The 27,723-nt window shown below is 50.7% G+C and overlaps 8 protein-coding genes across 10 annotated transcripts; 5 read left to right on the forward strand and 3 right to left on the reverse strand.

Annotated features, from left to right (window-relative positions):
* Positions 1–214: 214 nt before the first annotated feature.
* On the forward strand, positions 215–4,159 carry PV06_04671 (uncharacterized protein). Its single transcript, XM_016405592.1, has 5 exons — positions 215–884; positions 960–1,127; positions 1,291–1,857; positions 1,907–3,159; positions 3,208–4,159. The coding sequence occupies exons 1-5, from the start codon at positions 871–873 to the stop codon at positions 3,570–3,572; spliced, it is 2,367 nt and encodes a 788-aa protein (XP_016263798.1). The 5' UTR covers positions 215–870; the 3' UTR covers positions 3,573–4,159.
* A 2,754-nt stretch (positions 4,160–6,913) lies between these two features.
* On the reverse strand, positions 6,914–7,855 carry PV06_04672 (uncharacterized protein). Its single transcript, XM_016405593.1, has one exon. It carries the CDS (start codon positions 7,693–7,695, stop codon positions 7,186–7,188), a length of 510 nt encoding a protein of 169 aa, XP_016263799.1. The 5' UTR covers positions 7,696–7,855; the 3' UTR covers positions 6,914–7,185.
* Positions 7,856–9,172: 1,317 nt separating this feature from the next.
* PV06_04673 (uncharacterized protein) lies at positions 9,173–11,396 on the forward strand. Its single transcript, XM_016405594.1, has 4 exons — positions 9,173–9,441; positions 9,519–9,623; positions 9,727–9,951; positions 10,014–11,396. The coding sequence occupies exons 1-4, from the start codon at positions 9,265–9,267 to the stop codon at positions 11,202–11,204; spliced, it is 1,698 nt and encodes a 565-aa protein (XP_016263800.1). The 5' UTR covers positions 9,173–9,264; the 3' UTR covers positions 11,205–11,396.
* On the reverse strand, positions 11,257–15,727 carry PV06_04674 (uncharacterized protein). The gene has a single exon (XM_016405595.1). It carries the CDS (start codon positions 13,402–13,404, stop codon positions 11,800–11,802), a length of 1,605 nt encoding a protein of 534 aa, XP_016263801.1. The 5' UTR covers positions 13,405–15,727; the 3' UTR covers positions 11,257–11,799.
* PV06_04675 (uncharacterized protein) lies at positions 14,176–15,791 on the forward strand. The gene is made up of 4 exons (XM_016405596.1): positions 14,176–14,344; positions 14,399–14,537; positions 14,589–14,849; positions 14,907–15,791. The coding sequence occupies exons 1-4, from the start codon at positions 14,233–14,235 to the stop codon at positions 15,637–15,639; spliced, it is 1,245 nt and encodes a 414-aa protein (XP_016263802.1). The 5' UTR covers positions 14,176–14,232; the 3' UTR covers positions 15,640–15,791.
* A 272-nt stretch (positions 15,792–16,063) lies between these two features.
* Positions 16,064–18,499, forward strand: PV06_04676 (glutamate decarboxylase). Of its 3 annotated transcripts, XM_016405599.1 has the most exons (5): positions 16,064–16,300; positions 16,366–16,714; positions 16,765–16,792; positions 16,854–18,019; positions 18,071–18,499. In XM_016405599.1, exons 2-5 carry the CDS (start codon positions 16,455–16,457, stop codon positions 18,180–18,182), a joined length of 1,566 nt encoding a protein of 521 aa, XP_016263805.1. In that variant the 5' UTR covers positions 16,064–16,300; positions 16,366–16,454; the 3' UTR covers positions 18,183–18,499. The 3 variants fall into 3 exon arrangements, with proteins under 3 accessions (XP_016263805.1, XP_016263804.1, XP_016263803.1); XM_016405598.1 differs by having other exon boundaries at positions 16,064–16,714; XM_016405597.1 differs by having other exon boundaries at positions 16,064–16,714; positions 16,854–18,499.
* Positions 18,500–18,516: 17 nt separating this feature from the next.
* PV06_04677 (uncharacterized protein) lies at positions 18,517–21,057 on the reverse strand (the record flags this gene model as incomplete). The annotated part of the gene is made up of 1 exon (XM_016405600.1): positions 18,517–21,057. One exon carries the CDS (start codon positions 21,055–21,057, stop codon positions 18,517–18,519), a length of 2,541 nt encoding a protein of 846 aa, XP_016263806.1.
* A 2,835-nt stretch (positions 21,058–23,892) lies between these two features.
* Positions 23,893–26,960, forward strand: PV06_04678 (uncharacterized protein; the record flags this gene model as incomplete). Its single annotated transcript, XM_016405601.1, has 2 exons — positions 23,893–26,841; positions 26,907–26,960. The coding sequence occupies 2 exons, from the start codon at positions 23,893–23,895 to the stop codon at positions 26,958–26,960; spliced, it is 3,003 nt and encodes a 1,000-aa protein (XP_016263807.1).
* Between the last annotated feature and the right edge of the window lie 763 nt (positions 26,961–27,723).

Consider the following 27,723-nt stretch of genomic DNA (forward strand, 5'->3'; position numbering starts at 1 on the left):
TAGACTTGGAATTAGGCTCCAGAGGCTAAAACCGGCCCCCTGCAACACTTTGACCACAGGCTGCTAGGCCGCTTCAACCCTTGTACGGCCAATTCCAGCATACAACACGGCGACGGAGTACACGATCTACTCGGTACCTGGTCATATCCTTCCGCTCTCGCTCCTACAAGTCCGTACCTCGATTCTCCTTCACCTCTAATCGAAAGCAAACCCACTTCCCTTGGTTCAAACCATCCTGGAATCTATCACCCCCAATCACAACACCTACTATTCCCTCCGACTCCGCTGAGGACAAAGGCCATCCAGGCCCATGGGAATATACAAGGACCAGGACTAGGACTAGCAGCATCCAGACACCCCCCGGTCGTTTGGACCTACTAGAAGACTTCACCTTCTCGGACCCGTACCTCATACACCTCACCTCACCTCACCTCGCCTCGACCGACCTTGCCCTACCTCGAGGAAAGCCAAAAACCTCTCGACTCTTTTTGTTCATTCGTGCTCCCCGGGACCTCTGTCGATCGTTCACTGTCGCTTCGTGATCATTGAAATACAGCCTCCCCCGTCCATTCCGTTGTGTTGCTCTCCTCCTACCACGAACTCCGTGCATTATTACGCGAGACACTTGCTATAATAAACATAGCCAACGCGCACGCAGCAAGGCGCAGCAACGCTCAACCACCTCACATATCCTGGTCTCGCCTCTCTTCTAGACTTCAACCTCCGGATCAGATCAGCTTCCCAATCCACGCCCCTACATGCCACTACGCCAAGTGGCATCACCACGTTCGACCATTAGACGTCCGGATGTCGTTGGTTTGACCCCAGTCACTCTGAGACTCGCAGCCTGAGACGCCACCTCCGCCGCAAATGTTTCGCAACCGGTTCGTCCTTGCGATCCCTTCGTTTCACTTGTTGCCGACTTGGCTCGCATACTGACCGTCATCTCTTTTGCACAGGCGCAATACCCAGAAACCCGATGAGCAGTTGTACGAGGCCTTCAAGCAGACCTTTCCCGACGTTGGCCCTGGATCAACCTCGTCAGCTGTTCAAGGGAAGGGGGGACCTATCCGCCGATCGTCCACTCTAAGCGAGGCGATTATCGACGAACCACCCACCACTCAACCGTAAGTCTCGATCTCTCTCTTCCTTTTCAGTTTCAACGTCTTCATCTATCTATCCTCCTGTCATGCTCGCGTTAGAATGTCTCCCAGCTCTCACCATGTCGCCCACACTTCTGTCTTCCGACCACGAAGACGACGTCGCTACAGACGCTGACTACTTCTCCAGAGGCTTCGACACTCAATCCGAAGCAAAAGAACAGGATGCTACACCCAAACCATTCACTGACACCTGGAGATTCACGCCCTCTATCATGGACCCCAACTCTTTCGCCTTTTCAGCCTTTGCCAACCAGCCGCCAGGGTATTACACACCCACGCCGGGTGGCTTTGGCACCCTCTACCATCCCCAAGCCGGTGACCTCCACACGCCGGGCATGGGAATGAATACGCCATTGTCAATGCCGCACTCGATTCATAGCCTCCATGCGCAGGATCCCATGATGCATCTCCAGCACTTCAACCCTCACCTCTTACAACAACATCAAATGTTTCACGACCCGTTCCAGCAGCAAGCACCCCTGAATGTGCCACCACCACCACCGCAACCACAGACCTTTGCACCTCAGCAGTTTCTTCAGCATCAGGATTCTGGCTACGTCGCAATGGACGACACCCCGCAGAAGACCACGCCAACACAGGCCGAGATAGGTCAGCAACAGTTGAGCAGGGGCCGCTCTATGCAGCAGTCTATGCCTGGCGTTGTTGGAATGACCAGTCTTCCAATGGGCGAGCAGTAAGTGCTTTTCTGGTTTGATCAAATAATTTTCTAATGCGTGATTTAGGTTTCGATTCCACACTACGTTGAATGCACCTACAGCGATGGTTCGACATGCAGACGAGATTCCCATCACATACCTCAACAAAGGCCAAGCTTATACGATGGCCATTTGGGACCAGACCCCACCCATGACACAGCTTCCTGGACAAACACCGTTCCAGTACCGCACCTATGTCCGAGTTTCTTTCGAGGATGAGCAACAGCGAGCACGGCCCGGGTCCTGTTGGCAATTATGGAAAGAAGGTCGCGGCTCAAACGAGGCTCATCAGCGCGGAGGAAGGCTCCTTGCAGTAGAATACGTCGAGCCCGATTCGGGCGACGACGAACTGCGGAGAGCTCAGGTCCAACTTGAAAAGGCGTCTTTCGACGGCTTTGCTGTGACTTGGTTTCCCAACTCTGTAAATGGTGGCCCCGACTGCACTTTGTCCCTTCGCTTCAATTTCCTTTCGACAGACTTTAGTCACTCCAAGGGCGTCAAAGGCATTCCGGTTCGACTGTGCGCGAAAACGGAGATCCTCACACCGGCAGGTCCCAGTCAAGAGCCAGAAGTGTGCTTCTCCAAAGTCAAGCTGTTCCGAGATCATGGCGCAGAGAGAAAGCTTTCGAATGACGTCGCACACGTGAAGAAGACAATCGAGAAATTGAAGCAACAAATCGCTCAAGCCGAGGCGGGTTTAGCAAATTCTGGAAAGAGGAGGAGAAGCGGATCCATAGCCAAACCTTCCGGGTCTCGACCAGGCAAAGTCATGAAGCACAAGCGCACTTGGTCAGTGGACTCTGAGAGCGAGGGCCTCAAATTCTCGGCTGAAGAAGACCTTCAAATCAAGCTGGTCAGCATGCAGGATATGTTCTCTTCGACGAAACCGATCAGCGTGCTCTTCCTCCGAGGAGATCCAGAGGACGACCCGGACCTGCATCCAGTCAAACTACCAGGGGACGATCCTGACATGAAGGAGATCGTGAGGACAACAACTTGGGAGTCACGCCCAAGTGTCTCAAATTCGCCCACATCCAATGCCGATTCTCCAAGCTCGAGCTCAGCATCCCAGGCTACTCCAAAGAGGAGATTCTCACAACTGCAACAGTCGGCGATCCAAGAAGAGGGTGAAAGCGAGGCTGAAAACAAGCCAAGCGCCTCGACGTCGAAGGCCATCAAGATACCAAAGACGGAGCCTGAATCGGCATCGAAGAAAGATTTGTTCGCCGTCGATGTGGACAGTGATTACCATCCACCAATCGAGAAACCAATTCGACCAGGTAGGTTGTCTATGTCTGTCTACAGAATTCTCACTGACGTGTTCACAGTGGCATGTTTCTACGTGCGCCAGAAAGATGCAGCCAAAGAATACTATCGGGCGGTCTATCTGATGCAAAGAACAGTCAAAGATTTAATTAATGGCATCTCGGAGAAATTCAACATAGATCCTCACCGGGTCACCCAAGTGACACACATCAACTCTCGAGGACTGCACATCATTGTCGACGAAGACGTGGTCCGAGAGCTTCCTGAAGGACAGGATATGATTGTCGAATTCGCCCCAACCCAAGCCGATCTATCACTGAAACAAGAATTCGTGGCACCGTCCAGCACCGAAGTCATGGTGGACGGTGAGATTGGGCCCACCGACACGTCCATTCTGGATCCTCTGGAGATGTGGTTGAATTATTGACCTATTGACCGACGAATGCGCGCAACTTTTACAATCAATCCCTCGAAGTTTGATTTTGCTATTTGTTAATTTACTTATTTTCCATCACGAACACGACGACTTTCCTACGGCATATTCCAATCTACTACAAGAAGATTCTGGCTTTGCTTTGTCAATAAGCCAGTGCTATACTATTTGATACCCCGAATGGCGCGAGGCCATACCAGTTGCAACACGGCAGCACAGCTGGGTTTTTTGTCATTTGTTTCACCTCGGACGGGTCTGTACATTGATTTCAGCGACAAAGAAGGTGGTGGAAAAGAGGAGGAGGTATCTTGCGAAGTTTTTTTTTGGTTGGGCTTCCCTTCAAAGGACACACTTCTTACTACAACCCCGAGGGGTTTTTTCTTTTCAGTACACACGACAGGACGACTGAATGACGGGATGATACACGGGTCCCTGAACCAAAGATCCGCCTTATTCATTTTGACGAGATACATGAACTTTCGAGATACCCACATTGTCAGAAAACTATCCTTTTTTTTCCTTCTCTATTTTGTGAAGAGGTGGCAACAAAGATCAATCAATGTGTCGACCATCTAATTTTGGCTCTTTTGAGTCCTTGTTTATTTTATTGGTGGGAGAGAGGCTTCTGTAGCCGAACGAGGGTCTTGTCGTACTCGCGAACGGGGGAAGCGAGGAAGGGGTGGGATGAAAACGGGGAGAAAGGGGAGACCGGGGGGGACCATTGGATTGAATTGACCACCCGAGAGACAAGACTGTGGCGATATTCACTAGATGGGTTTTTAAAGTCGTTGAACCCCCCGGTATTGTGGTGGGCAGACAAAGAACCACGGAGCCAAAAGACACGGCTCGTACGGGAAATATACGAGACGAGTACAAGATTTTTGTTGGTGATTAGGTTAGCAAATTCTAAGAAAAGATTTTGTGCAAAAGTAACAAAGTCATTGGTTTGTTCGAGTCACAAAAGTCCTCCCTTCTCCCCTCGCCCCCCCGGCCCTTGGGGATCGGCGGTGACAAGAGTATCGTACGAGTAGGAGAGTACGCGGCTCAAATATCCAGTGATTGTGAGTGGTTACAAAGGATTGGAGGACAGTGACAGCAACGAACATGAGAAGCATTGAGTAGGTGACGAGTACCTCGTATTTGCAGTGTAGATCAAAGTTTTGTGGAGAGATATGCAGGGACTGATGGAGAATGTGGCAAAAAGCAAAAAGAGGATTCAGGGTTTTGTGGCTGTGCAAAGAGACGAGTCTACGAGTTACGAAGTAAAGGGAGATACATTTCTCGTAGAGAATGATGGACAGTGATTGGTTTCCTTCAAAAGGATGTTTTTGAACTATTTAGTTTGTCCAGGTTCTGGAACATGCATGAAGCTAGAATTTTGATAAGTAAAAAAAGAAGAAAAAAAGGGTTTCTTTTGTCCTTGAAAGGCCGAGGTGGTTCGACCGTAAAGAAACTTACCCAGCCAAGGTAGATGATACTCCTGACCGTCGTGCACATAACGAGTATGTATGGAGTCCGGCGTTTAAAAAAAAAGAGATGTACAATACTGAGTATGTTGGTGAGACATGGGGAAAGGCTACTGGCAATAATACCCAAGTCTGCGAGTTTAGTAAAATGATTTACTCTGTATCCTATAGAATTATATTAATAGAATAGGGGTCTACTTACTGCAACGAGTGAGTAGTCTAGGGTACAGGTGATGATCTGGATCATCATTTCTAAATGATTTCATCTATGATTTCCCATCCTCGTTCGACTGGAAAGATACACTAACTGGTACTCGGTACTCATGATCAACAAGGGGAGGCCACGTCAGATAGAGTAGGTAAGTAATTGAAAGTAAAATATCCGAGACAATTCTACTCGTTACAGTTATGAAATGTTGATACTGTAGGTCGGAATTTGGGTTGGAATATTCTTGTTTGAATTACTCCGTATAGTATCCCAAACGTGAAGGAGAGGAAGTGAGAGGGAGTTTTTTTCTTCTTGGTGGCGCAGCAAAAAGTACCTGGGTACTTCTGTACTCTTACTCCAGTTTTACAGAGTGCAGAAACGACAAACAAACAAACTACAGACCACAAGTACTGGACCTCGTGAAGTAGTATAGCAATAATACTGCATGTACTGCACCGTAAGTGGTGAACGGAACCAGATGGTCTTCATCAGTCTACCTTGCTTGTTAAAATACTGTATGATATACTACGAGTAGAAACTGTGTCAACTTGAGACGGCATGTCTTTTTTGGATTCATAATCTCAAAAAGAAAACTGTACTCGAGCATGTTATGCATGATGGTCACCACATTCATCGAGGAGAGACTAAGATACGAATTGAATGGAGGAAATGTCTGATGATGAAGACAAAGGAAAAATGATCGATATCTGACCACCAGTGTGTTGAACGAGTCTGAAATACTCCAGTACCAAGAGGAACTCAGTATGTCTCTGCTTCAAAGGGTCAGACACCAACAAAATGTATGAGACGAGTAGATTGGAATTGTCAAGTAACCTAAAGACCAAAGGGGTTCAGTATATAATATCTCTTGTTCAAAAGGTCACTCACGTACACAAAGCATGAGACTAAAGCATTGAGACTGTTAGGCATCTCAATAGCAAGCTCATCAAGTGCATCTCTTGTATCGTGTCTTGACAGAAATACAGGACGGTAATATCATCCATTCCCTTCTCGCTCATCTGAACAGAGGTGACCACCTACACCACCCACTCCCAGGTATACCAATTACAGGTATCTTGGTGACAGTATTCACGTCTGTGTGACGTCGGCAACAATTGGTGAACAATGGAAAACCTCATTCATGGTAACTTACCGTGTATCAAAGAGTAGTACTCACAGTATTGACCGCCTCACGTGTCGACACGGTCGCGATTACCACCGCCAACCTTTCACCAAAGGCGTCGCGAGATCAATTTAAAACACACATTCACTTCCTCACACCGTTGTTGATTCTCTCGCTCAGGCACAATGAAATTATTCCTCGTCGCGACTTACTTCTCCTTCTTCTTCTTCTTCCATCGCCAAAACTCCTTCCTATCTTCCCACTCCTCTCGTCGCGACGATGCCCACCTACTATTCTGTCCTCGGAGTCGCGCAGACCGCAGACATTGCGGCAATCTCTTCCTCCTACAAGAAACTCGTCCTCAAAACCCACCCTGACAAAGGTGGAAAGGCCGAAGAGTTTATTCGCGTTCATGACGCCTATGAGGTCCTCTCCAACGTCGCGACGAGAGCAGCATATGACGAGGAACTGCAAAAACGGTGCCGTCCTCCTCCTCCTCCTCCTCCAAGAGCACCACCACCACCACCACCACCACCACCGTCAGACAGAGCCAATCGCTCTCCGTTCACCACACCACCACCAAGACCTGTTCCGAATGAGTACGCTTTCCGTAGGCCTCGTCCCGACGACAACGACAACTTCACCACCGGTTCACCGCCACCTCGGATGAGAAGGCCTCGAGCAAATGCCTTCTTCGCAAGAGACGGACCAGGAGCAGACACGCATGGAAATGGGCAGCGGCAAGCAGAACTCAATGATCCCGATAATATTGCAGCCATGAGGGCAGAGCTGGATGTTTTCAAGCGACTCTCAACACGAGCAACAAATTATCATTGGTTTGTAGAGAAGTGGATCAGGAACCTGACGAGTTGCGTTGGAGCCGACCGGCTGGGAGACATCATGGCGTATGTGGCTCATTTCGAGGTCAAGCTCAAGCAGAACATGGACATGCTGGCATTGAGACAAATGACCATGACCTTGATCATCGGAGGTGGCCCGGCCGCAAACATGTTTCCAGATCCTCCACCATTGGACGTGGGGGTGACCTGCCGCGCCATGGCCGACCTGGACAAGGCTGTCACCAGATTCCAGGATATTGCTTGGGGCGTGATCTGCATTGCGGTGCGGTTGAAGGAAGTACAAACGGGAGAAGCGGATGGTGCCGTGGACGGCAACAACCCTGACGTCTTGAATCGAAGATTGGGAATTGTACTCAATGGCATGAAGAAATTCTTGGAGACGGTGCTGTTCCAAAAGAATTGTTGGTTCGAAGAACGTAACAGAGCAAGAACATTTGGAGTCTGAACATGGGGCGGCCATTGACGAGATCGACGGTGTGTTTTTATGCGATTTTACAGCTGAAGAGACCTTTGGCACCTCTCACAGTACCCAGTTGGTGGAATTTGACTCGGCTGCGTTGAGACATTTGGTGGTCGCGTTGTCAAGAGCTGATTGATTTCTTCTAGTAGCAGTGTCAGATACGAATCGACACCCGAGTAATTAAACAACAACAGCAGGAAGTTGTTTTGTTTCCTTTAATAAAGACGCCTTGAACGAATATCACCTGCTTCCTACCGTTGATGAATCAGTCGTGGCGATAGAGATGAAAATTGAACGCATGTATCAGTCCACCGGTTAAAAGAGCCTTGAAGATAAACCGATGGCCGTAGAATCCGCAGCATGACACGGTCTGTACTCGTAAGCCCGTTGTGGTGGGTTGTATGGATATGGAGGAGGGAAAAAGGGGCGATGTATTCGGCACTCTAAGAGTGTCCAGATGCCACGCCAAGTCTGCGCTAAACCAAAAACAGCCACGTCGTCGCGGGCTGGAAAATGAGCATCGACCAACTTCAAACTGCTGTCAAAATCGCCTGTCAAACGCGTGAGCATTCAAAACACTCGAGACTGGTTCTGATCCAAGGGTCTGGAGGTGAAGATGCACGCACTGTCCCAAAATGACGATTTCCTCGCCATGAAACACCCTGCTGCACGAGTAGGTGACGCTGATACCACTACCGCCCGGACGCCCTTGACCACGCGAGACAAAAGATCCCATACGATTCGGATTTTGTCTGGTCGAGAAACAGAGTCGAAGAGCGGTCCTGCACACACTCTAGGACCCTGACAGATCTTCTGGACCTCCCAGACGCGACTCAAGCGAGGTAGGGTGAGTAGTTTGTCTTTTCCGAATTTGATTGACAAGTCACGACGTTTGTTAAACGACTTCCCTGGCTTGTGAAAGAGTTTTACATGTCCGACACACGACCAAGAACACCCTTCGCTTCCACTTTTGAAAGCTTCCATCACCTTTCATTGCCATTACGGGAAGACCAAATGACCGAAATCGAGATGGATGTGTCCCGGTCAGTGACCCTCGACCATTTTGCCCCTGCCGGTCACTGGTCGAATCGGGCAACTTGACGTCCAAGACGACATCCCTCAGACGTGGTGTCTATGCAACATCTGGGTGCCGCCTAGACCACCCTCTTCTCTTACCTCATCGTTGACATGGCCCTTTCACCTTGTCTTTCTGCCGTTTTTGTTATCAATGCACACCTGCCTGTGACGTGAGGCCTGTGGAGGTGCACGAATGGGGCTCTCCAGGCTCGAACTCGCCGTCCATGGCTCTCTACGGAGTCCCTTCATACGCGATTGCTCCCCCTTCCGGCTGGCCTTTTGCCAGTTCGCTCGCGTGTGCCCTGTGCTGAAACCTTTTTTTCTCTTTTTGCAGAGCCACGAACCCTCATATACCTCATGGGGTGGTCCGTTCTCGCGTATCTATCTACCCTCTTTCTCTCTACTCCCTCTTGTCGAAGTTGGGCTTTTTGCTGTACGCTCTTTCTTAAATGGTTTAACCAGGCACCAAGTCTGGAGAGGAGGTTGAACTTTATGGCGAGCGAGGTGCAGGCGAAAGGAGACGGACAACAGTATCATGGATCAGTCTTGGAAATTCTCACAATCGTTCTTGCTTGTGTTTCGGTCCTGGTGGTGACGGTGCGTGGAGTGGCGAGACACCGGATCAGTCGAATCGTTGAATCTACCGATATCTTGTTGCCCGTTGCTCTGGTGAGTGACACCCGTCTTTGCTCTCTGCCACCGTTGTATACACAACAACAGGACGCTCATCACAACAATATAAACAGGTGTTTGCACTGGCACAAACCGCGTTTGTACGCTTGGCGATCTCGAATGGCCTCGGCCGTCATGTCGACACGTTGGATGCAGATCAGGTATCAACATTCGAAAAGGTATGTTTTGTTGATCTTTCTTCGAAAACGACTAGGGATCCAGAGCTGGGGGCTGTAGTACTGGATATATGAATGAGAGTGCTGACTTGTATCTCCTCGGTAGCTCACCTACGGGGCGAACCTCCTTTTTCAACTTGTACTTGCTTTGGGCCAAGTCATTGTAGTACTGCTCATCAAGAATGTCGAGCCACCACGGCTGGTCCGGATTGGTTGCAATTGCTTGCTTGGAATCATTGTCGTATACTCGGCGCTTGCGCTGGCCATACTTGCATTCCAATGCTCTCTTCCTACGCCATGGTTGGTGGCGGCCGACAGATGTGTCGACCGAGTGAGTCTTGCCTTCTGATACTTGTTCGACCTACGACGTATACTGACCATTGCAACCCGCAGCAAACATTCCTTACGTCCTTCATCATCGCCAGCATCGCCATAGATGCCGCCACGCTCGTTATGCCCGTCATCATGATGTGCAAAGTATCAACCACCCGCGACAAAAAGATCTTTGCCTGCGTGCTGTTCGGCACGAGGTTCGTCTTGCCTCTGGTCACGGCTCCTCAAATCTACCATCTCCGACTCGTCATCGTCTCCAAGGACCCGACGTGGGACCTGGTCACCCTGCAGACCTGGGTTCAGGTCGTCATGAACCTCAGCATCGTCACCGCCTCGTTGCCTTCCCTCGGTAAGGTCATGTGGGATCTTTGGGCTTTCGGTTCGAGTGTGGGAGCCAATCGGTCCGTCAAGAGCACAAACACCTCCAAAGACTTTGGACACGAACTGGGGTTCGAGACGGGCCCGCCACGGTACGAGTACCGAGAAAAACAAGGTCTCAGTGAACCCGGTCCCGTCATCTACGCGCCCGAGAAGGACACCGACGACGACAACTGGAGTGAACAGGTCCTCGACAAGGTTCGGGAAATAGGCAGTGTCGAATCTTATGATGCAGTCATCGACCATTATGAAAAGTCACATCACAATGATGAGAAAAACCGACAACAACAAAAGCAGCAGCAGCAGCAGCAGCAACAGCAACAGCAACAATTTCGTCATGGTCCTCCACCATCTTCATCTTCCCTGTCTCGGGCCCCTGCACCCGCGTACACTCCATCCGGCAGGTACCGTAGCAACAATTACTACCGTCGCCCGAGCATATTGTCTCCGGTGATTGAACGATCTCCGTACATTGACGGTACGACACCTCGTGTGCCTTCTTCACCTTCTCAACATTGGGGGAATTTCAAACCACAACAACATCATCATCAACCGCAACCGCAACAACCACCACAACAATCACCATCGCAATATCAAAATGACGACGTCCTCCTCAGACCTCCACACTCTCCACACGTGGACTCCCCCAAGCCCCCCTCGTACGCCGCCAGTTCTCACTACGACGACGACCGTTGTTCGGAATTCGAGCAATCCGAGTTCGACGTCGACAGTTATTACTTTGGCAACACGAATTACCTCCGACAGTACGACCCGCGGAGGACCGACATGGTCCTCCAGAGTATGATTGACGACTTGCAAAGGGAGAATTCTCAAGTTGACCCTTCCAAACGGTGGGAGCACGGTTGGATATGATTTTTCACACTTTCGGGGGGGGGAAATGTTTACGAGGATGCCCGCGTGCGAGTGTCTAATGCTTGGGTGTGCATATATGTATATGTCTATATATGTGGCAGGTGGTTCTGACCAAAATGGAAAGTCATGTCACATCTTCAACGACTTTTTATCCATGTCTACCTACAAAGTAGAGTAAGAAACAATCTGCCACGGTACTTTTTCAATTGTACACTTTCTCCCCAGATACAGAACTATTCACATGTCCACATTTCAGTTCGTTCATGGGTAGTGACTGAGGAGTGACTCGATTGATGTTTCAACAGCGCACGGAAAATCACCAAAACAGCCCTGAAGATTCAGAGCATCATGTCAATAACTTATTCCCTTGTCGTCGACACCTTTCAAAGTCACATGACAGTTGTCTGTTTTTTCTATTCCAAAGTAGCGCTAGCACGAAACAACATCATCAATCTATGCTCGCTCCGATGACTGCAAAGATACTGTACAGCTGTACCCCCACGCTGAACGCTACAACATGCATCTCCGACACAACACTGCTGGTAATGGTGCCGCTGCCGTTGCGGCCGTTGATGCTGACGATATCATGTCCCATTCACTCATCTTCGACTCGGCTAGAGCGAGGAGGATATGTCAATGCTCGTCTCGGTTTCCTGGTTGGTGACCGGCCTGTCGATGGGGGATGGTATAATGGTGTGATTGGAATTTCCTTGGACTCGTCGAATTGATCTCCTTCACCCTGCAAGTCCGACTCTTCAGGTTCGACGGTGATCTCATCATGATTGGTGAGTGAGGATTTGCGTGCGGGATTGGGAGTAGGCGGTTGAGAGGTTTCTGCCGATCGAGTTGGGTCGGAACCCGTGATCAGGCTGGGGGCTTTATCACCACCGTGACTCGTCGCATGATTGAGCATGATGCTGTGGCGTCTCAAGGTCGATTGATGCGGACCCGAAGGGGTGTCGTAACCCAATTGGATGGTGAGGTCGACTCTAGCGACGTCTTCCAGGGACGACCCTTGAGGCAGGATGGACGCGATCTCTTCGGACAGAGTGCTCGACGGAGAAACGGGCTTGTTGTTACGACTGACATAGACATCCGCCAGTCTCCTCGCGGCAACCACGAGGCGCTCTCGAACTTCTGGCTTCTTGAGGTACGCGTTGGTCTTGCTTTCGATCTCGCTGGGACCGTCGGTGTCCTTGACGGCCCTCCAGTTGTCAAGCTTGATGTGATGGAGTCCGGTGTCGGCACTGAACCTATCAAAGAAGAACTGATCCGGAATGATGCTGGAAATGTACGACAAGTCAATCGCCCGCTGTTCGGATTCCGTCGCAATCTTGACCAGATCTGAGACAAGACCAAGTGCATTGACCACCCCGTTGGGGACCATCTTAGCCCACCATGGTCGTGTCGGTAATGGCTGCGCGAAGAATTCTTGTGGTAGGGTCCCTGTCCCGATATTGATCATAACCAGCTGTTCGTCCTCGTTAAGCCCGTGGTTCTTGTGGTAGTGAAGTTTGCCTTCCCAAGAAGGATTGTTGGTCTCGCCCAGACCGCCGTCAGTGAACGAGCGCCCTCTTATGATCATCGGTTCAAAGTACGACGGAGCTGCCGAAGTTGCTCGAGCTGCCTGCCGTAGTTCCAGGTCGCAGTCAAGGATCTGCTGTCGGTACGGCCCTTGGCACTCGTGGGTGCAGAAGAAGATGGGATGTGGATTGGGTCTTTCATGGCAAAGAACAGTTCCTTGCATGCTGTTTGGATGCGGACTGCGCATTTTCAGGTCAGGGGGGTGCCCTCGCGAAGCCAGCAGACTTTCAATCGACTTTTGCAGTTCTCTGCCGGAGAACTTTGACCAGTCGCCAAACACTCTCTTAATGGTTGGCCGTTCCTTGGCAAAGATCCGTCCAGAGAGAATCTTATATTGTTCGATGCACTCGTCGATGGACATGTTGAGTTTGACGAGCATGAGGACAATCAGACCACCAGTGCTAGTACCGACGGCGATGTCAAAAACATCTTGGGGGTTGAGGATGGTCCGATCTTTGGGAATTGTGTTGCGTTTGGCCAGCTCTTCGGTGACAAGGATGAGTAACAAGCGTAAAATGAGCAATGATGACAGTCCACGAACGCCCCCTCCATCTAGCGATACCATGGCAATTGGGCGAGAGGGCACCGTGTCGGCGACTGCTGCCTTAGGGCTCATGGCGATGGAGAGGACACTGATTGTACACCGTATTGGATATGTGTTTGTAGCCTGACGATAGGCGGTGTCCGGGAGCTTATTCCAAAGCTTTGTTCCACGAAGTTGAAGACCAATCCTATTCCTACTTGTTTGCTGCTGTGTCGTATTACAATGAGTTGACAGAACCAGGGACTCGCTGACCGCAAGATGGAGCAAATCGTTGATATAAAAGCATGTGCTCGTGACGACAAATTCCCTTGAACACGACGAAGACACCTTGATCAATTCTTAACATAACAGGAACTCGAAGGGTGCATTGGACTCAGTGCCTGTGGCCCCTAGGTCTGGGGTGCAAAGGTCCCAGAAAAATGCTTGACTCAAAGCGGGATCAGCCTTAAGCCGGCGCCAGATGATCAGGCGCAGTCATAGAGTCCCATCACATCCGCAGGTGATTTCAATCTCTTGGATAGCTAAGAGATTGATTGGTTCGAGGCGATGGTTTGTACAGGGGGGTGTGATTAGGCTGCAGCCATGGGGCTGAAACGACCAAAAGAGGCGATGCTCAGGTGGCCCCTTGAAACCCCGATCGGATGAGGGCGTCCATTGCCTTGCCAAAAGTGCCAGGCTGTGCACACGACAAAAACCGCGCAACCCATGATGGTACTCGTCAGATTTCAGAGGCAGTGATGGTGTCGTCACACATCATCAACTTGCTCGTACTCCGTCTTCAACGGTCATGGGGTGAATTGGGCCACACGTGACAAGGCTCGGCGCATCACGCCTCTTTGCCCACTGCCCACCAGCTGGTCATAAGTCCCCAGGTCGACATTGTTTGGAGAATCGCAAGTCATGAGTTCATCAGATTCGGTTCGAATAAAATCACAGTCAGTGGAGTTGTCAGTTGAAGGCATCGAGACACACGGAATGAGCGAACAACGCCCTCTCAAAGTTCTCACCTTAGGTAGGTTGCATTCTAGGCCCCAATGTCGATTGTTCTCAGTACTAATGACTGTAGATGGTGGCGGTCTGCAAGCTTTGGCAACACTGAGCAGTCTCAACACTGTATGTAAAGAGATTGCCAGACAGAACGAGGCCACTAGAACTCCAGCTCCTCACGAATTGTTTGACGTGATCTGTGGCGTTGGTACAGGAGGGTAGGTTCCTCTCAAACTAAACATTGCTTGATACTGACCAAAGGAATACAGATGGATTGCTTTGTTGTTGGGGCGGTATCGTCTCGATATTGCGACTTGTATGGCCGTATACATGGAAATCGCACGGAAGGTTGACTGCGCAGAGCGAACGAGTCGATGGCACAGACGCAATCGTTGCTTCAAACTCGATCAAGATCGATTGGTCAAGGTTATCGAGGAGACATTGCAACGGTATGATCTGGATGCGACATTACTCTCTGCAACTTCAATCAATCCTACCTTGAATGATGGTCGGAGTAGATGCAGATATGCGTGAGTCCGAGCTTGACCCTCAATCAACCCTCATGCCACCTTGACTGACAATCACAGATTTGCGGTGGGTGTGGTACAGCAGTCCAAGCCACAGGAGTCGAAGTACGAGCTATTCAGGTCATACCTATTACCTGCAAACACAAAGACCACACTGCCAGGGCCTCGGCCAGACAAATGTCGCATATCCCAAGCATTTGCGGCAACTGGAGCTGCCAAATTTTTTCTCAAGCCCTACAAGGTTGAACATACCTCTTTCTTCGATGAGACCTTTCCTCAATCACATCCGATTACCGCAATCGCCCTTGATGAAATTTTTGGTCTCTATGGATCCGACTCTGAGATATCGGTTCTGCTAAACATTGGCCCCGGAATACCTTCAGAGGAAGACTGCAGGGAACTCGATGAGATGTCGACGGGCCCAGTGGAGCGATTGACGAGGAAGTTCTCTTGGCCCAAACGCAAGCAAAACTCTCTGTCAGAGCAAGAGGGCGAGGATGTGAGTCGGGAAGAGCTAGAGGAGTCGACCTCGTCGCTTTCAAGCTCGAGTGAACGCGCCTTGAGGCTTGACCGTCAGACGCGTGTGGACGTCAAAGCAAGACTGAAGCAACTGTATGGAGATGCCGGTCCGGAGAAATATCATCATCTTGGGCCAGATTACTCGCTGGAGAAAGCATCACTGAATGATGTCCGTGCAATCCGGCTCTTCCGAACGCAGTCTAGCGAGTCGCAGGCAAGCAGTGAGGAGATTGAAGGCACTGTCAAGCAGTTCTGGGTCAACGCGAGGGCTTGAGGGTGGATGCATATACGAGATTTCTGCAGTCCGTAAGTAGAATAACTTGATCGTACAATACCAGTGCTATGCTGTGAAGAGAGGTGTGTGGTGATGGCGATGGATGATTCGTGCACGGAGGATCGAGTCCAGGAACAAGCGGCATAATTAGTGAGGGACACATGGGCGCCGCAGTTTGTGTTCTGTGGCGCCTCATGACGCCTACTGCGAATCCATACTGCATCGGTAGATGGCTAAGCAACAACAAGCTCACTAGAGGCCGCGTGTACCTAAGCAGGTGGGTTGACGAGGGCGCTGAGTCGGCACTTACAGGGATGTCCAGGCCTGTCTCTGGGTATCGCAGGGATATTCTAGGGATCACCGGTACCTCCAACTCCATTTTTCTCCAGGCACTACGCAGTAGCTGCACCATCACATTTCACCCCCGCCTATCGTCGTCATTCACACCACATGAAAAGTGCGCAGTCTCGCGTTGGGTTTCGCTCTCATCATCATCAACGCATGCATCACTCATCAAGCCAGCTCACAACCTACGTCGTCATTAACTTCCATAGTAAAACCAAGGTGGCAGAAGCTGCTCACGTCCAATCATATCCTGTCTGTGCGCAAGCTGCCCAGTTTCCTGGCAAAAAGCAGCTGTAGCTGGATTTCCTCCACCACTGTAAGTTGCTACGTGGAATGCTTCTACTTCCTTTGACCGCCTCTCCTTGCCACTGACTTTCACAGGCCTTCTGATCTTCTTCCCCTTGTGCCTTCTTATTCTTCATCTCACCCTCACCGTCTCTGACCTCCTTACCAATTCCATACCAGCAAAAATGGTGAATCTTCACAGTGTCAAGACCGACCCTCATCAGGGCAGAGACCTTCCCGCTAGAAGAGCCTCCCTCGTCCCTGGCCTCGAACACATCTCTCTGGCAGCCCCTGGAGATGATGAATTCTCTACCTCTGTCTATGGATCCAGCTTTGCTGCTCAGGACTTGCCTAGCCATGAAATGCCGGAGAAAGAGATGCCAAAAGAGATCGCATACCGCATGATCAAGGATGAACTCAGTCTGGACGGAAACCCAATGCTGAAGTGAGTCTGAAGTGTAACACTCTCCATAGATACTGACAACGTCTCTATAGTCTTGCAAGCTTTGTCACCACCTTTATGGTATGTCTTCATTGCCCGCTGTACCCAGCCCAAGCCGGACGTTTGCTAACCCCGCTTTCAGGAAGACGAAGCAGAGAAACTCATGACCGAAGCCTTTTCCAAGAACTTTATCGACTACGAAGAATACCCACAGACTGCCGAGATCCAGAATCGGTGTGTCAACATGATTGCTCGTCTCTTCAACGCACCGGATCAGGCAGATGGAGGCAATGCTATTGGTACATCCACAATTGGTTCCAGTGAGGCCATCATGCTGGCTGTCTTGGCCATGAAGAAGAAGTGGCAGAAGGCGAGACAAGCAGAAGGCAAAGATGCTTCAAAGCCCAACATCATCATGAATAGCGCAGTTCAAGTCTGTTGGGAAAAGGCTGCTCGCTACTTTGATGTCGAGGAACGATATGTCTACTGCACTGAGGATCGCTATGTCATTGACCCCGAGGAAGCAGTCAAATTGATTGATGAGAACACTATTGGCATCTGCGCCATCTTGGGCCTCACATACACTGGAGAGTATGAAGATGTCAAGAAGATCAATGACCTTCTAGTGGCGAACAAGATCGACTGCCCCATCCACGTTGATGCTGCGTCTGGTGGATTCGTGGCTCCCTTTGTCAACCCTAACTTGGTCTGGGATTTCCGTTTGGAGAAAGTGGTTAGTATCAATGTGTCTGGCCACAAGTATGGTCTGGTATATCCTGGTGTTGGTTGGACGGTTTGGAGATCGCCAGAGTACCTTCCCAAGGAACTCGTCTTCAACATCAACTACCTCGGTGCTGACCAAGCCTCTTTCACTCTGAACTTCAGCAAGGGCGCCAGCCACGTCATTGGCCAGTACTACCAGATGATCCGTCTGGGCAAGCGTGGATATCGCAGTATCATGCTCAACCTCACTCGCACATCTGACTACCTCGCGGCTCAATTGAGGGCTCTGGGTTTCCTTCTCATGTCTCCAGGAGGTGGCCGCTCTCTCCCAGTGGTTGCTTTCCGCTTGGACCCCGATGACGAGCACCAATTCGATGAGTTTGCCATTGCCCACCAGCTCCGTGAACGTGGCTGGGTTGTCCCTGCCTACACCATGGCTCCACACAGTAACAACCTCAAGATGATGCGTGTCGTTGTCCGTGAGGACTTCAGCAAGCAACGATGCGACAGTCTGGTCAACGACATCAAACTTGCACTGCAAGTCTTGGGCGAGATGGATCGTAAGACCATGGAAACCTTCCAACAGTATGTATGCAGACGGAAGGCCTCGTGTAGTGTACTAACCTCCCATACCAGACATATCAAGAACCATACCCGTCACGGCAGAGCAGGGACAAACATCCACACCTACAAGGACGAGAAACACTCTCTTCAAGGCAAACATGGCAAGAGTCATCCTGTGTGCTAGACCTTTGGTGATTGGTGAATGGTGAAAGGTGAAAGGGAAAACAAAATCAACATTCTTTGGAAAGAGCTATTCACTGAATTGTGGTGCTGGTTCTCACAATTGGGGGATGAAATTGCAAGAATAACTGATATGCAGATCACGCGTAGCTAGTTTGTCTGAATCAAATCACCTCCTCGAGTTGCTAGCAAATTAATTATGTCCTCGCGGGTATGTGTTTTTCAGTGATAGATGACCAGGCCTGTCGATTATGAGTATACTGTACCAAATTATGTACTCCATGTCCGCGTGTACGAGGTAATATTATGATGTAGATGGAGGTAGTTAACTATCAATGTCAAATCCCCAGATCTCGCCTCTTCAACCTCTTGTAACCTATAGTCTCTGCCATGGCATATGTGCCGTTCGGGTTTGGGACACCGCCGTGACCAGGACTAGGCGGGGGAGGTCCAGTCTCCCACACGACCGGGTTGGTTCCGAGGAAGAACTCGACAGTGCCACCTTGGACCATGACGTCGGTGTGCTGTAGCCAGTTCTGCGTCCAATTCCGACCGTTGACGACGACGGACTGGACGTAGTAACTGGCGCTGGCGTCGTCGAGCCCGTGAGCGACGATTCGCAACGTGGAATTGTTGTTGATGGTGACGTTGACGTCGCCGAACCACGGCGAACCCAGCAGGTAAACGGGCTGGGTGACTATCGGGTACAGACCCAGCATCTGCCACAGGAGCCAACTGTTGAGGGCGCCGGCGTCGCTGTTGCCCGGCACGCCGTAGTCGGAGTTGTGGAAAAACTCGTTGGCGAGGCTGCGCGACTGCTGCGCGGACTTGTGTTGTTTGTTGACGTAGTGGTAGAGGTACGGCGTGGCAAAGTCCGGCTCGTTGCCGATGTTCATGATGGTGGTGATGCCGGCGCCGTTGGCGCCCAGGTTCTGTTGCGACGTGTTGGGCCGGAAGATGTAGTCGAGGCGGGCCTCGAAGGAGGGGGCGCCGCCCATGAAAGCCACGAGCGTCTCGACGTCGTGAGGCACCACGAACGAGTACTCGAACGGAGTGGCCTCGTAGGTGATGGCGTCCCACTCGCACCCGCCGCAGAGAGCAGGGTTGTAGCCCGACAGGTTGAACTGGCCGTTTTGGAGCCGAGGGGCCAGAAACCCCGTGAAGACCTCGGGCGTCGTGTTAACGCTCACAGCGTCGTGAGACCAGTTGTTCTGCCACTGCGCCGACCGGTTGAGGTACTTTTGCGCGTCCTGCGGCGCCTCCCCGAGCGCCACCTGGTAAAGCGAAAAGTCGTTGAGGGAGTACTCGACGCTGCGCGAGAGGGAGCGAGCACTGCCGTCGACCGACAGGTAGCCCAGAGGGATCCAGTCGAACAAGGCCCCGCGGCCCTCCTTGACGCTGCCAGTCATGTCGAGCGGGCTGAACGTGTTGTAGGGCACCACTTCGGCGTCTTTGACCATCGCTTGGTAGCCTGCCGTCCAGTTGATGCCGCGACGTAGGCCCTTGACGTAGGCGTCGGCGAGGATGTTGTCGGCGTTGGAACCTCCTTGAGTCAAACCGTTGTAGTTTCCGCTTCTACCGTCTGGCATGTAGCCTTCGTGCCGCCAGATGTCGATCAACGATCGGATCATGCCTTCGTAGTAGTCCGGTTGGAGTAAATGGTACAACGACACCGTGCACCGGAAGATGTCCCAGGCGGTGTAAAAGTCGTCGAATGAAGGTTCGTCGGATTCCCACAGCGGGTTCTCACCCGTACGATCGGATGGCATGAGATGCATAAAATACAAGCTCGAGTACAGGAGGATGATGTTGGTCTCGTTCTGAGAGGCATCAAGAGGGACCTGAATCTTGCTAAACACATCGGTGTTCCACTCATCGACCGCGGCAGAGGCAGTGTCGTTGACCTCCCAGGACGAGATCTCATCGTCCTTGAACGTGCACGCCTTGTCGACGGATATGAACGAGATACCAATCTTTGAGACAACGCTCGAAGACGACGAATTCGTGCCAGTCCAGCTGAACACCGCTCCTACTCGGTCATTCAGGAATCCGGATTGCTGGCTCACATTGCCGGTGTACGTGGGCATTCCATATGGCTCGTTCGAGAAGACGTGCTGTCGAAGATATGGATCGGTGTTTCGGGCCCTCCACGTCTGCGCTTGGTCGGGAGCATTCTCAAACTCTCCGCAGAAGTAGACACGCATGGGCGCTCCTTCTCCGAAGCCGCCCCCATACTGGCCGTAGCCCGTGTACTGCTGGCCGCCGTCACGAAGTTCGATTTCTCCGCCGAGAAAGTCTTGAGAGTTGTACCCGTCGTATCCTGGTAGATAGTGCGAGACGTCAACCAGGACGTGGCCTTCTCCTGGAGGGTAGTCATATTGGACAATGCCACTGTGCCTCGCTGCCGAGAGGCGAATGGCGATGCCGTTCTCGAGCGTCGAACTGTAATACCCTATCTGTGCGGTCTCGTTACCGACACGCCTCTGCCAATATGTTGTGTTGTCCAGGATGTTGACAGGAGATGTTATTGTGGTGAGAGGCATTTGGTGCACAATTCCATACTTGGGTGCCCCTCCGGTGCCGCTCTCGTGCATAAGAGACACGCCCGTGACGAGTCCTTCGGGTGTGTAGCCGCCATTGATCGTTGATAAGGTCAGGTTGGTCTCGTATGTGTCGATGCCGAACTTGACCACTCCAAAGGGCACAGCACCGCCAACAAAGATGTCACCTCCACCAAAGGCTTGCCCTGGCATAGGTCCCTCGGACCCAATTAATGGGTTGACATATTGTGCGTAGTTGACACCGCTGAAGTTGTCTTGAGCTCTAGAGAGCGATATGAGACTTGTCAGGAGGACAATGGTGTTCTTCTTGAGAGACATGTTAGCATACACAGTCGTGACATAAAGTCAAGAAAGCTTACAGGGTCGCAACAGAAGGTACATGGCTACATATGTATGTACATATGCTTGTGCTTGCATTGGTAACGGATGCGGGAGTCTGAGCTGGGCTTCTCCGCTCCTTGATGCGCTCCAACGTCGTACTTATGGCGATCACTGTCGAAGATGACCTGGAAAGTCGTATCATCATATGGAGTAGAGAGTGTTGCTGCAGCCGGCTCTCCGCAGTTGTTACCAAGAAGGAGTAGATGAATCAGGGATGGTTAGCATGCTTAGGAGGTTCCTTAGGGCCAGTGCTGTAGTTAAGTAGATTAGTGGCTGGTTAACTACCTAGGTAGGTACTTAACTAAATACATAAATAAACAGTTAGGTCTCCCCCGCTCTCGGAATCGGAATAACAGGCACCGAGGAGACTCTTGATGATGAGATGAGGTTCGCCTCGAACCCAACTCTCGTCACTTAAGATTTGCCTTGTCCACGTCCTCTGTCATTGTCAAATCAAAGGAGTTGTCACTGATGAAAGCCTCATTGTAGTGACAGACACCATTTCCCCTTCTTATTCTCACATTGTTTGCGAGATGTTGTGTGCGATCTTTGTCCAATGCGTTCGTTTTCTTTGTCAGAGCCTCGCCGTTCCGCGCCGTCAATGCGTTGGTGCTTCTGTAGCAAACCTATATCTACCTCCCTGCATCTCCTTCGAGCTCGAAACTTACTTGAAAAACATCAAGCTAGCTTCTAGAAGACTCTGGATCCCAGCTATTTGGCACCACTCAAGCAAACATGGCCGACCACTATGCCGTCCTTGGTGTTTCGAGAACCGCGACAATCGAAGAGATTCGAGCTGCTTACAAGAAGCTTGCTATACAACATCACCCCGATAAAGGCGGAAAGACAAGTCGATTTGTCATGATTCAAGAGGCCATGGAAGTTTTGACCGACCCGATTAGGCGGACAGAGTTCGACGCAGGTCAGGACTATGACCAGCACCATGACACGGGACGCCACAGCGATCGCAAGCATAAGGAAAAATCAGGCAGATCCAGACAAACCCACCACGACTCTGACGATGAGATACCAAGACATCGTCAACCGAGAAATGCAGACGAGTTTTTCCGAGAGAGAGACGATGAAGAGGAGACACCACAGCCCAAATCCCCGCCGACTGACGAGTACAACAGATCCCGCAGTTCTCCTGCTAAGTCTCTCAAAGAACTCAAGTGGTTGCTCACTGATATATCTGATACCTACCTTGATCTGTACCTCAGATTGTGGAGCTGCAAATCTGCTCGTAGCTTCAGCGAGACCTGGTGCCATCTGCGCCACGTCAAAGAGAGACTATCCGCCCGATTTGAGACCCTAGCTCGAGAAACCCTTGAGTTACGCATCTCTGAGCTACAATCGGGCTACAAAGAAGGCAGCCTTCAGCCGCGAGACGCATTGCTGCAAATGTACACGCGTATGGTTGCGGCTGATGCTCGGCTTGCACTCGCACTCAACAAGCAGCTCCGACTTTTGATTCCAGCAGCGGATGACGTGGATCAACTTCTGAGGCGGAACCCATCACAACAAATCAAAGACTCGGATTCTATTCACGAGCTGCGAAGCCAGATGGACTGCCTGCGTGTATGGCTTGTTGACAATTTGCACCCGGGCTAATTGATTTTCGGTCAGACTGGGAGCGGGTAAGTATAAAGAATAGAAGCTGGTCTTCAGTTCCAACGAGGTGAGTTGCTTTCCTTCTATATATGCTCATTTTTGTGTGTACGTGTCGAGAAACATTGATTCGAAGAATGTGCGAATCCTGCAGGTAGGTCCGGTATAAAGTGTATGGCCTCTTTTCGTTCATTCTCTTAGCTTTTATCTCGTGTCTCCTTGTTTCTTATTGACCATTTAATGCAATTTGTATTTCCATGTTCGAAGGCTTCTTCGCATATCAACCTCTGATCCGCTGCTGAACACGTGGGTGTCATGTTGTCGCAACTTCCTACGGTTATACCTGTAGGAGCTCTTTATATTCTCCTTTCTCCTATACTTGAGAAACAATCCGTCACTTCGGTCACTCTTTTCATTTCTTTGTTTTGATATCAGATGAGTACCTCATATACCCTAGGATCCTGTTCAATCCCCGCCGAACATTTCAACATCGGCACTTATTCAGCCTCGGAATGAAGAGGCATGTTATGAGTGTAGATCTATGCACCAAGACCAACTGGTTGCAATCATGCTGTGCTGGGATCTTAGTTGTCGCCATCTGAGACATCACGGAACATTTTCTTCTTCCAAGGTACCAAGAAGTCGAGAACCGCACTGCCACTTATGTGGTCTCACTCAAGAAGTGTTTGATAGGCTATACTGCGGCTGAAATTCTTTAGGACCCAAATGTTCTTTAGCCAAAGGTCGCCATTTACGCTGAGGCTAAGGCCTTTTGGTCGACCAACCTATGCATGCCTGTAATACATTTCATGGTTACGCCCATGGGAATATATCAAAGCGGCTCTGCTTTCAATTCTCCTCTCGGCACTTTGCATTTCATGTCCGAGTGTAACCAAGAAAGAGCTCAACTCCTACAATCCGGGACTCTGGATCGAAGAATTTTGCATCTGACTGCTTCGAAGGCCTTTGTGTCACAGGTAATCGGCGCAGTCGAAGTCTTAGGTACTACAACATGGGACTGAAATATACCTCCAGGGCGGCACCCCCAATTGTGTTAATTCCGGCCAACACTGCCTCATGATCTACCAATATATGAAGAGACCTCCTGTGGCTCGTCTCCGGCATAGTGACAAACTTCACACAGTTTCTTCCCTGCTGAATATCATGTTTCAACAAGTTGACGGCGAGGAGAAGGGAAATACCATGGTTACCAGTGCGTTGCTTAGGCGTGCCTTGAGCCGTCCGGAACCAGCTTTAGATGTCGACAAGCATGCCACCAACTACTCGAAATTGCCCTTGACTTCGAATGAGCACCATTATAGGCCCCTTGCCACGCGATGGCAAATCCTCGCTGTGATTTTGTTTGGACTTCTTTCTTCTGTGGCTGTCCTCGAGGTCGGGCTGGAGAAAGGGGTAAAGTATGGAGCTAGTTTAAACCACCAACCTTCGACCAAGAGACATCATGTCGAAGACTTTGACACACTGAAAGCAGCTGCTGTACCTGATGGGATCAAAATGCCCGCTACATCAACCTACACAAGTCGACCAATGAGGCCACCACACCCATGGTCTTTACCTGGAACCGACAGTACTCCTCGGTCCTTGATTGGGTCTCGAAAGACTCTCACTTTCCTTCACTCAAACTCAACTGCCAATAGCTATGAATCCGAATCAACTTCCCCGTCAGTTGTAACGACGACAGCAACCGTGACTGTAACTCCGAGCATCGATTGTGGTATTACAGGGATCATAGCTACGTCAAGTACAACCACAGTTTTCCAAACGACCACGATTACACCGGGGTCTTCTCCGACATATAATTCCTCGCACTCTGACCGATCCTCTTCAGTCATGCTCGTGGAACGTGGTGCCAGCTGGGAGGATATTACCAAAAGCATGACTGCGATGGCGATAACAACGACGGCGCCTAGCTCCGCAGACCCAAGTACTGTAACAGTGGAAGAAACTATCACCCTAACAGGGGCCTGTGCTGCAGCTGCCGATGACTACATATTCACTACGACTGTATTGCAGACTATCATCGCCCGAGACCTTCCGCTGGAACCTTCGGATATGGCTGGAGACGACTGTGGCACTAGCAGTGTTGATTCGATAAGAAGTTCGGAATTGCCCATACCAACAACGTCTGAACTCACCACTGCGACCGTGCTCGTATACTGCGCAGGACCTCCAGTGATTACTACGAGAACAACCACGAAAACCGAACAAACTACTTTGGGGATGGTGGTCGCTTCTATCGACACTTCTGCTACAGCCTCCAATAGCGGACGTGCATCATCAATTAGTCCCAATGCAAACGCCACTACTCCTGAGATCCCCTTGACGGAATCATGCGATACCCTAGCTCCAAGTCCACTCTCGGCAGATGTCACTCTGACTACTACTGTCGCGGCCCAACCGCAATATGTGTACTATGTCACAAAGACCGAAATGCAGACAATTCTTGCTCCGGCTCTTGTGCGGAGATCGACTGATCATGCTAGCATCTCAAATTCACTATCGACTCCAGCGGGATCGAGTCTGCCCGCTTCGGAACTAGACTCATCGTTGTCGACGTCTACTTCGACCACAATGCCAATTGTAACAGTGAAACCGGATCGACAGAGACCTAACGAGGTAGATCTGGGTATCGCCATAACCCCTCTTCAACATTTCAGGGCCATATACATACCCACCTTGACTGCAGTCACATTCAAACTGCTCTGGAGTACAGTTTTTGCGTCTATACGAATGATGGAGCCTTTCTACCTGTTGGCCAGGAAAGGTGGTGCATCAGCCAAGATGACTTTGAACGCAGACTATCTGACCTCCAGTGTTTCGCCACACAAACTACGGACTTTGTTCAGGGAATCTCCTGTGGTGATACTGGCCAGTCTAGCGTACCTGGTCTTCAGTATATTACCTGCTTTGGCCACACAAGCATCGACCATCAGAGCCAGCAGCATCTGCTTGCGTCCTGATGGCATGCAGGTGCATTGTGGCCCCAAGTGGGAGCTCAATGTGACTTATGCAAAGGCACTTCAAGGTCTGTTGTCTGCCGTGGCTTTCATGATCGGGGTGATAATCTGGTTGTCCGCCCGACGCCCGAGTGGTGTCTTTTCAAACCCATCGTCAATCGCTGCCATGGCTTCACTTCTCAATAATGATGCCTTTGTTCAAGATCTAACGGCGAACCACTCGGACAAACAATCCACATTGGCATCAACTCTTTGTGAGAGACGATATGCTCTTTCATCTCATTTTACCCCGGACGGATCTATTCGGTATGGGATGGGGGAGGTGGTCGATGACTCTGTAGAACAACAACATCCTTCTCCCGAAGAAGAAACTACCGAACAATCATCGGTCGACAGGAAGAAGGTTGGTGGGCTGCTGTCTCGACTGAAGACTTTGAAACCATTTATCCTGGAAACAGCCTTGTTTTTGGCACAGATTGCCCTTCTCTGCGTCTTGTTCTCGTACTATTTCATCGACGCCAACGATGCCTTCAACCGTTTCTTTCTGAGCAACCCTCTCCGAAGATTCATCCTCACCTTCAGTGCGAGTCTTCTCGACGCTCGCTGGAAGCAGCTGGAGCGGGAAGTCCGGATCATGACTCCCTACCGACGCCTACACGCCGGATCCGCTTCGCCGTCCAACACGATCCTCGTGACCCAAAACGGTACGGCCATCACGAGTATCGCCCCGGCCCTGTGGCGTCGAAACCTTTTCCACGCCTTTGTCGCCACTGTCGCGACACTGTCCGATCTCCTGATCATCTTCATCGGTGGCGTTCCATTCTCTTCGGCACAGGTTCTCAAGGACTATTACATGTGTATACAAGTTAGTATCACGATTTTGTGCTTGATGGTGGCGACGGTGCCGGCGATAATCGTGTGGAGAGTTCAGAACTCGCGGATGAAGATGCCTCGTGGGCCCGACACTCTACTGGCCGTTTGGACGATGCTGTGCAATCAAGGCAATGGCATTTGTGAGGAGACGAGAGGTATGGAGAAGATGCCTGCGAGGGACAGAGATAGAATCATTGTCCAAAGAGGTTCTCGATATTGGGCCGGTTGGATCACCACACAGACGTCACACTCGTCGTCCAAGGTAGGTAGGATGTATGTGGTAGAGAAGACATCTGGGAGTATGTCGTCTCACGAGTGAGGGGCAAGGCACTACCGTGGGAAAGAGTAGACTTTTTGATTGAGCGCGACGGTATTGACTAATGTGGTGAGGTTGGAATTGTAGTTGGCTTTTTGAACGACTCATCGACCCTTGGATGGAAGGGAATAGAACTCCTAGATGGGATTGGTATGGATATTGTTTAGTGTCATTGGTGACGATGCGGGAGATATAGTAGAAGACCATTTCATTTACTCGTGATAAGACGATAACGAGACAATCACAACCACATCCGAACAAGTCTGTTTGGGGAGTATTTCTCTCCAGTCAAGGACACCGCCTAAGCAACTTCGACGACTCCCATCTTTTGAAAAACCTTGCCGCCCTCTGGAGTGTCGTCCTTGATCTTGTAATTGTTTGCCGTGTTCCAATTCCTCCACTCTCCCGCGTTGACCGGTTCGTACAATTTGACCTCACCTTCCGTCAGGGTGATTGGGTCGATGGTCGTTTCCGGGTCGGGGTGGACGAAGAAAGGGATACTGTATCTGGAGGGTAAGAGATCCCCCGCGAACTTGTCGTCGGCCGGCTTCACGACTCGATGTCTGGTGCTCCTGACTCTGCCGTTTGTGTATCTCTGTAGTAGGTCCGCAATGTTGACCAAGACGGTACCTTCAATGGGAGGGGCGGCGACGAATTTGTCGTCGTGCCCCGGATCGATCTCCAACCCTCCTGTGCCGTCTTGGAACAACAGAGTACACAAGCCGAAATCGGTGTGTGGCATTATCCGCGCGTGACCTTGAGAGTCGATCACTTCTCGGTGCAAAGGTGGGTAGTGGATCAGACGGAGTTGAGGGTCGGCGCGAGTGG

The sequence above is a fragment of the Exophiala oligosperma genome (genome assembly GCF_000835515.1).
Source record: "Exophiala oligosperma strain CBS 72588 unplaced genomic scaffold supercont1.4, whole genome shotgun sequence".
Lineage (NCBI taxonomy): Eukaryota > Fungi > Ascomycota > Eurotiomycetes > Chaetothyriales > Herpotrichiellaceae > Exophiala > Exophiala oligosperma.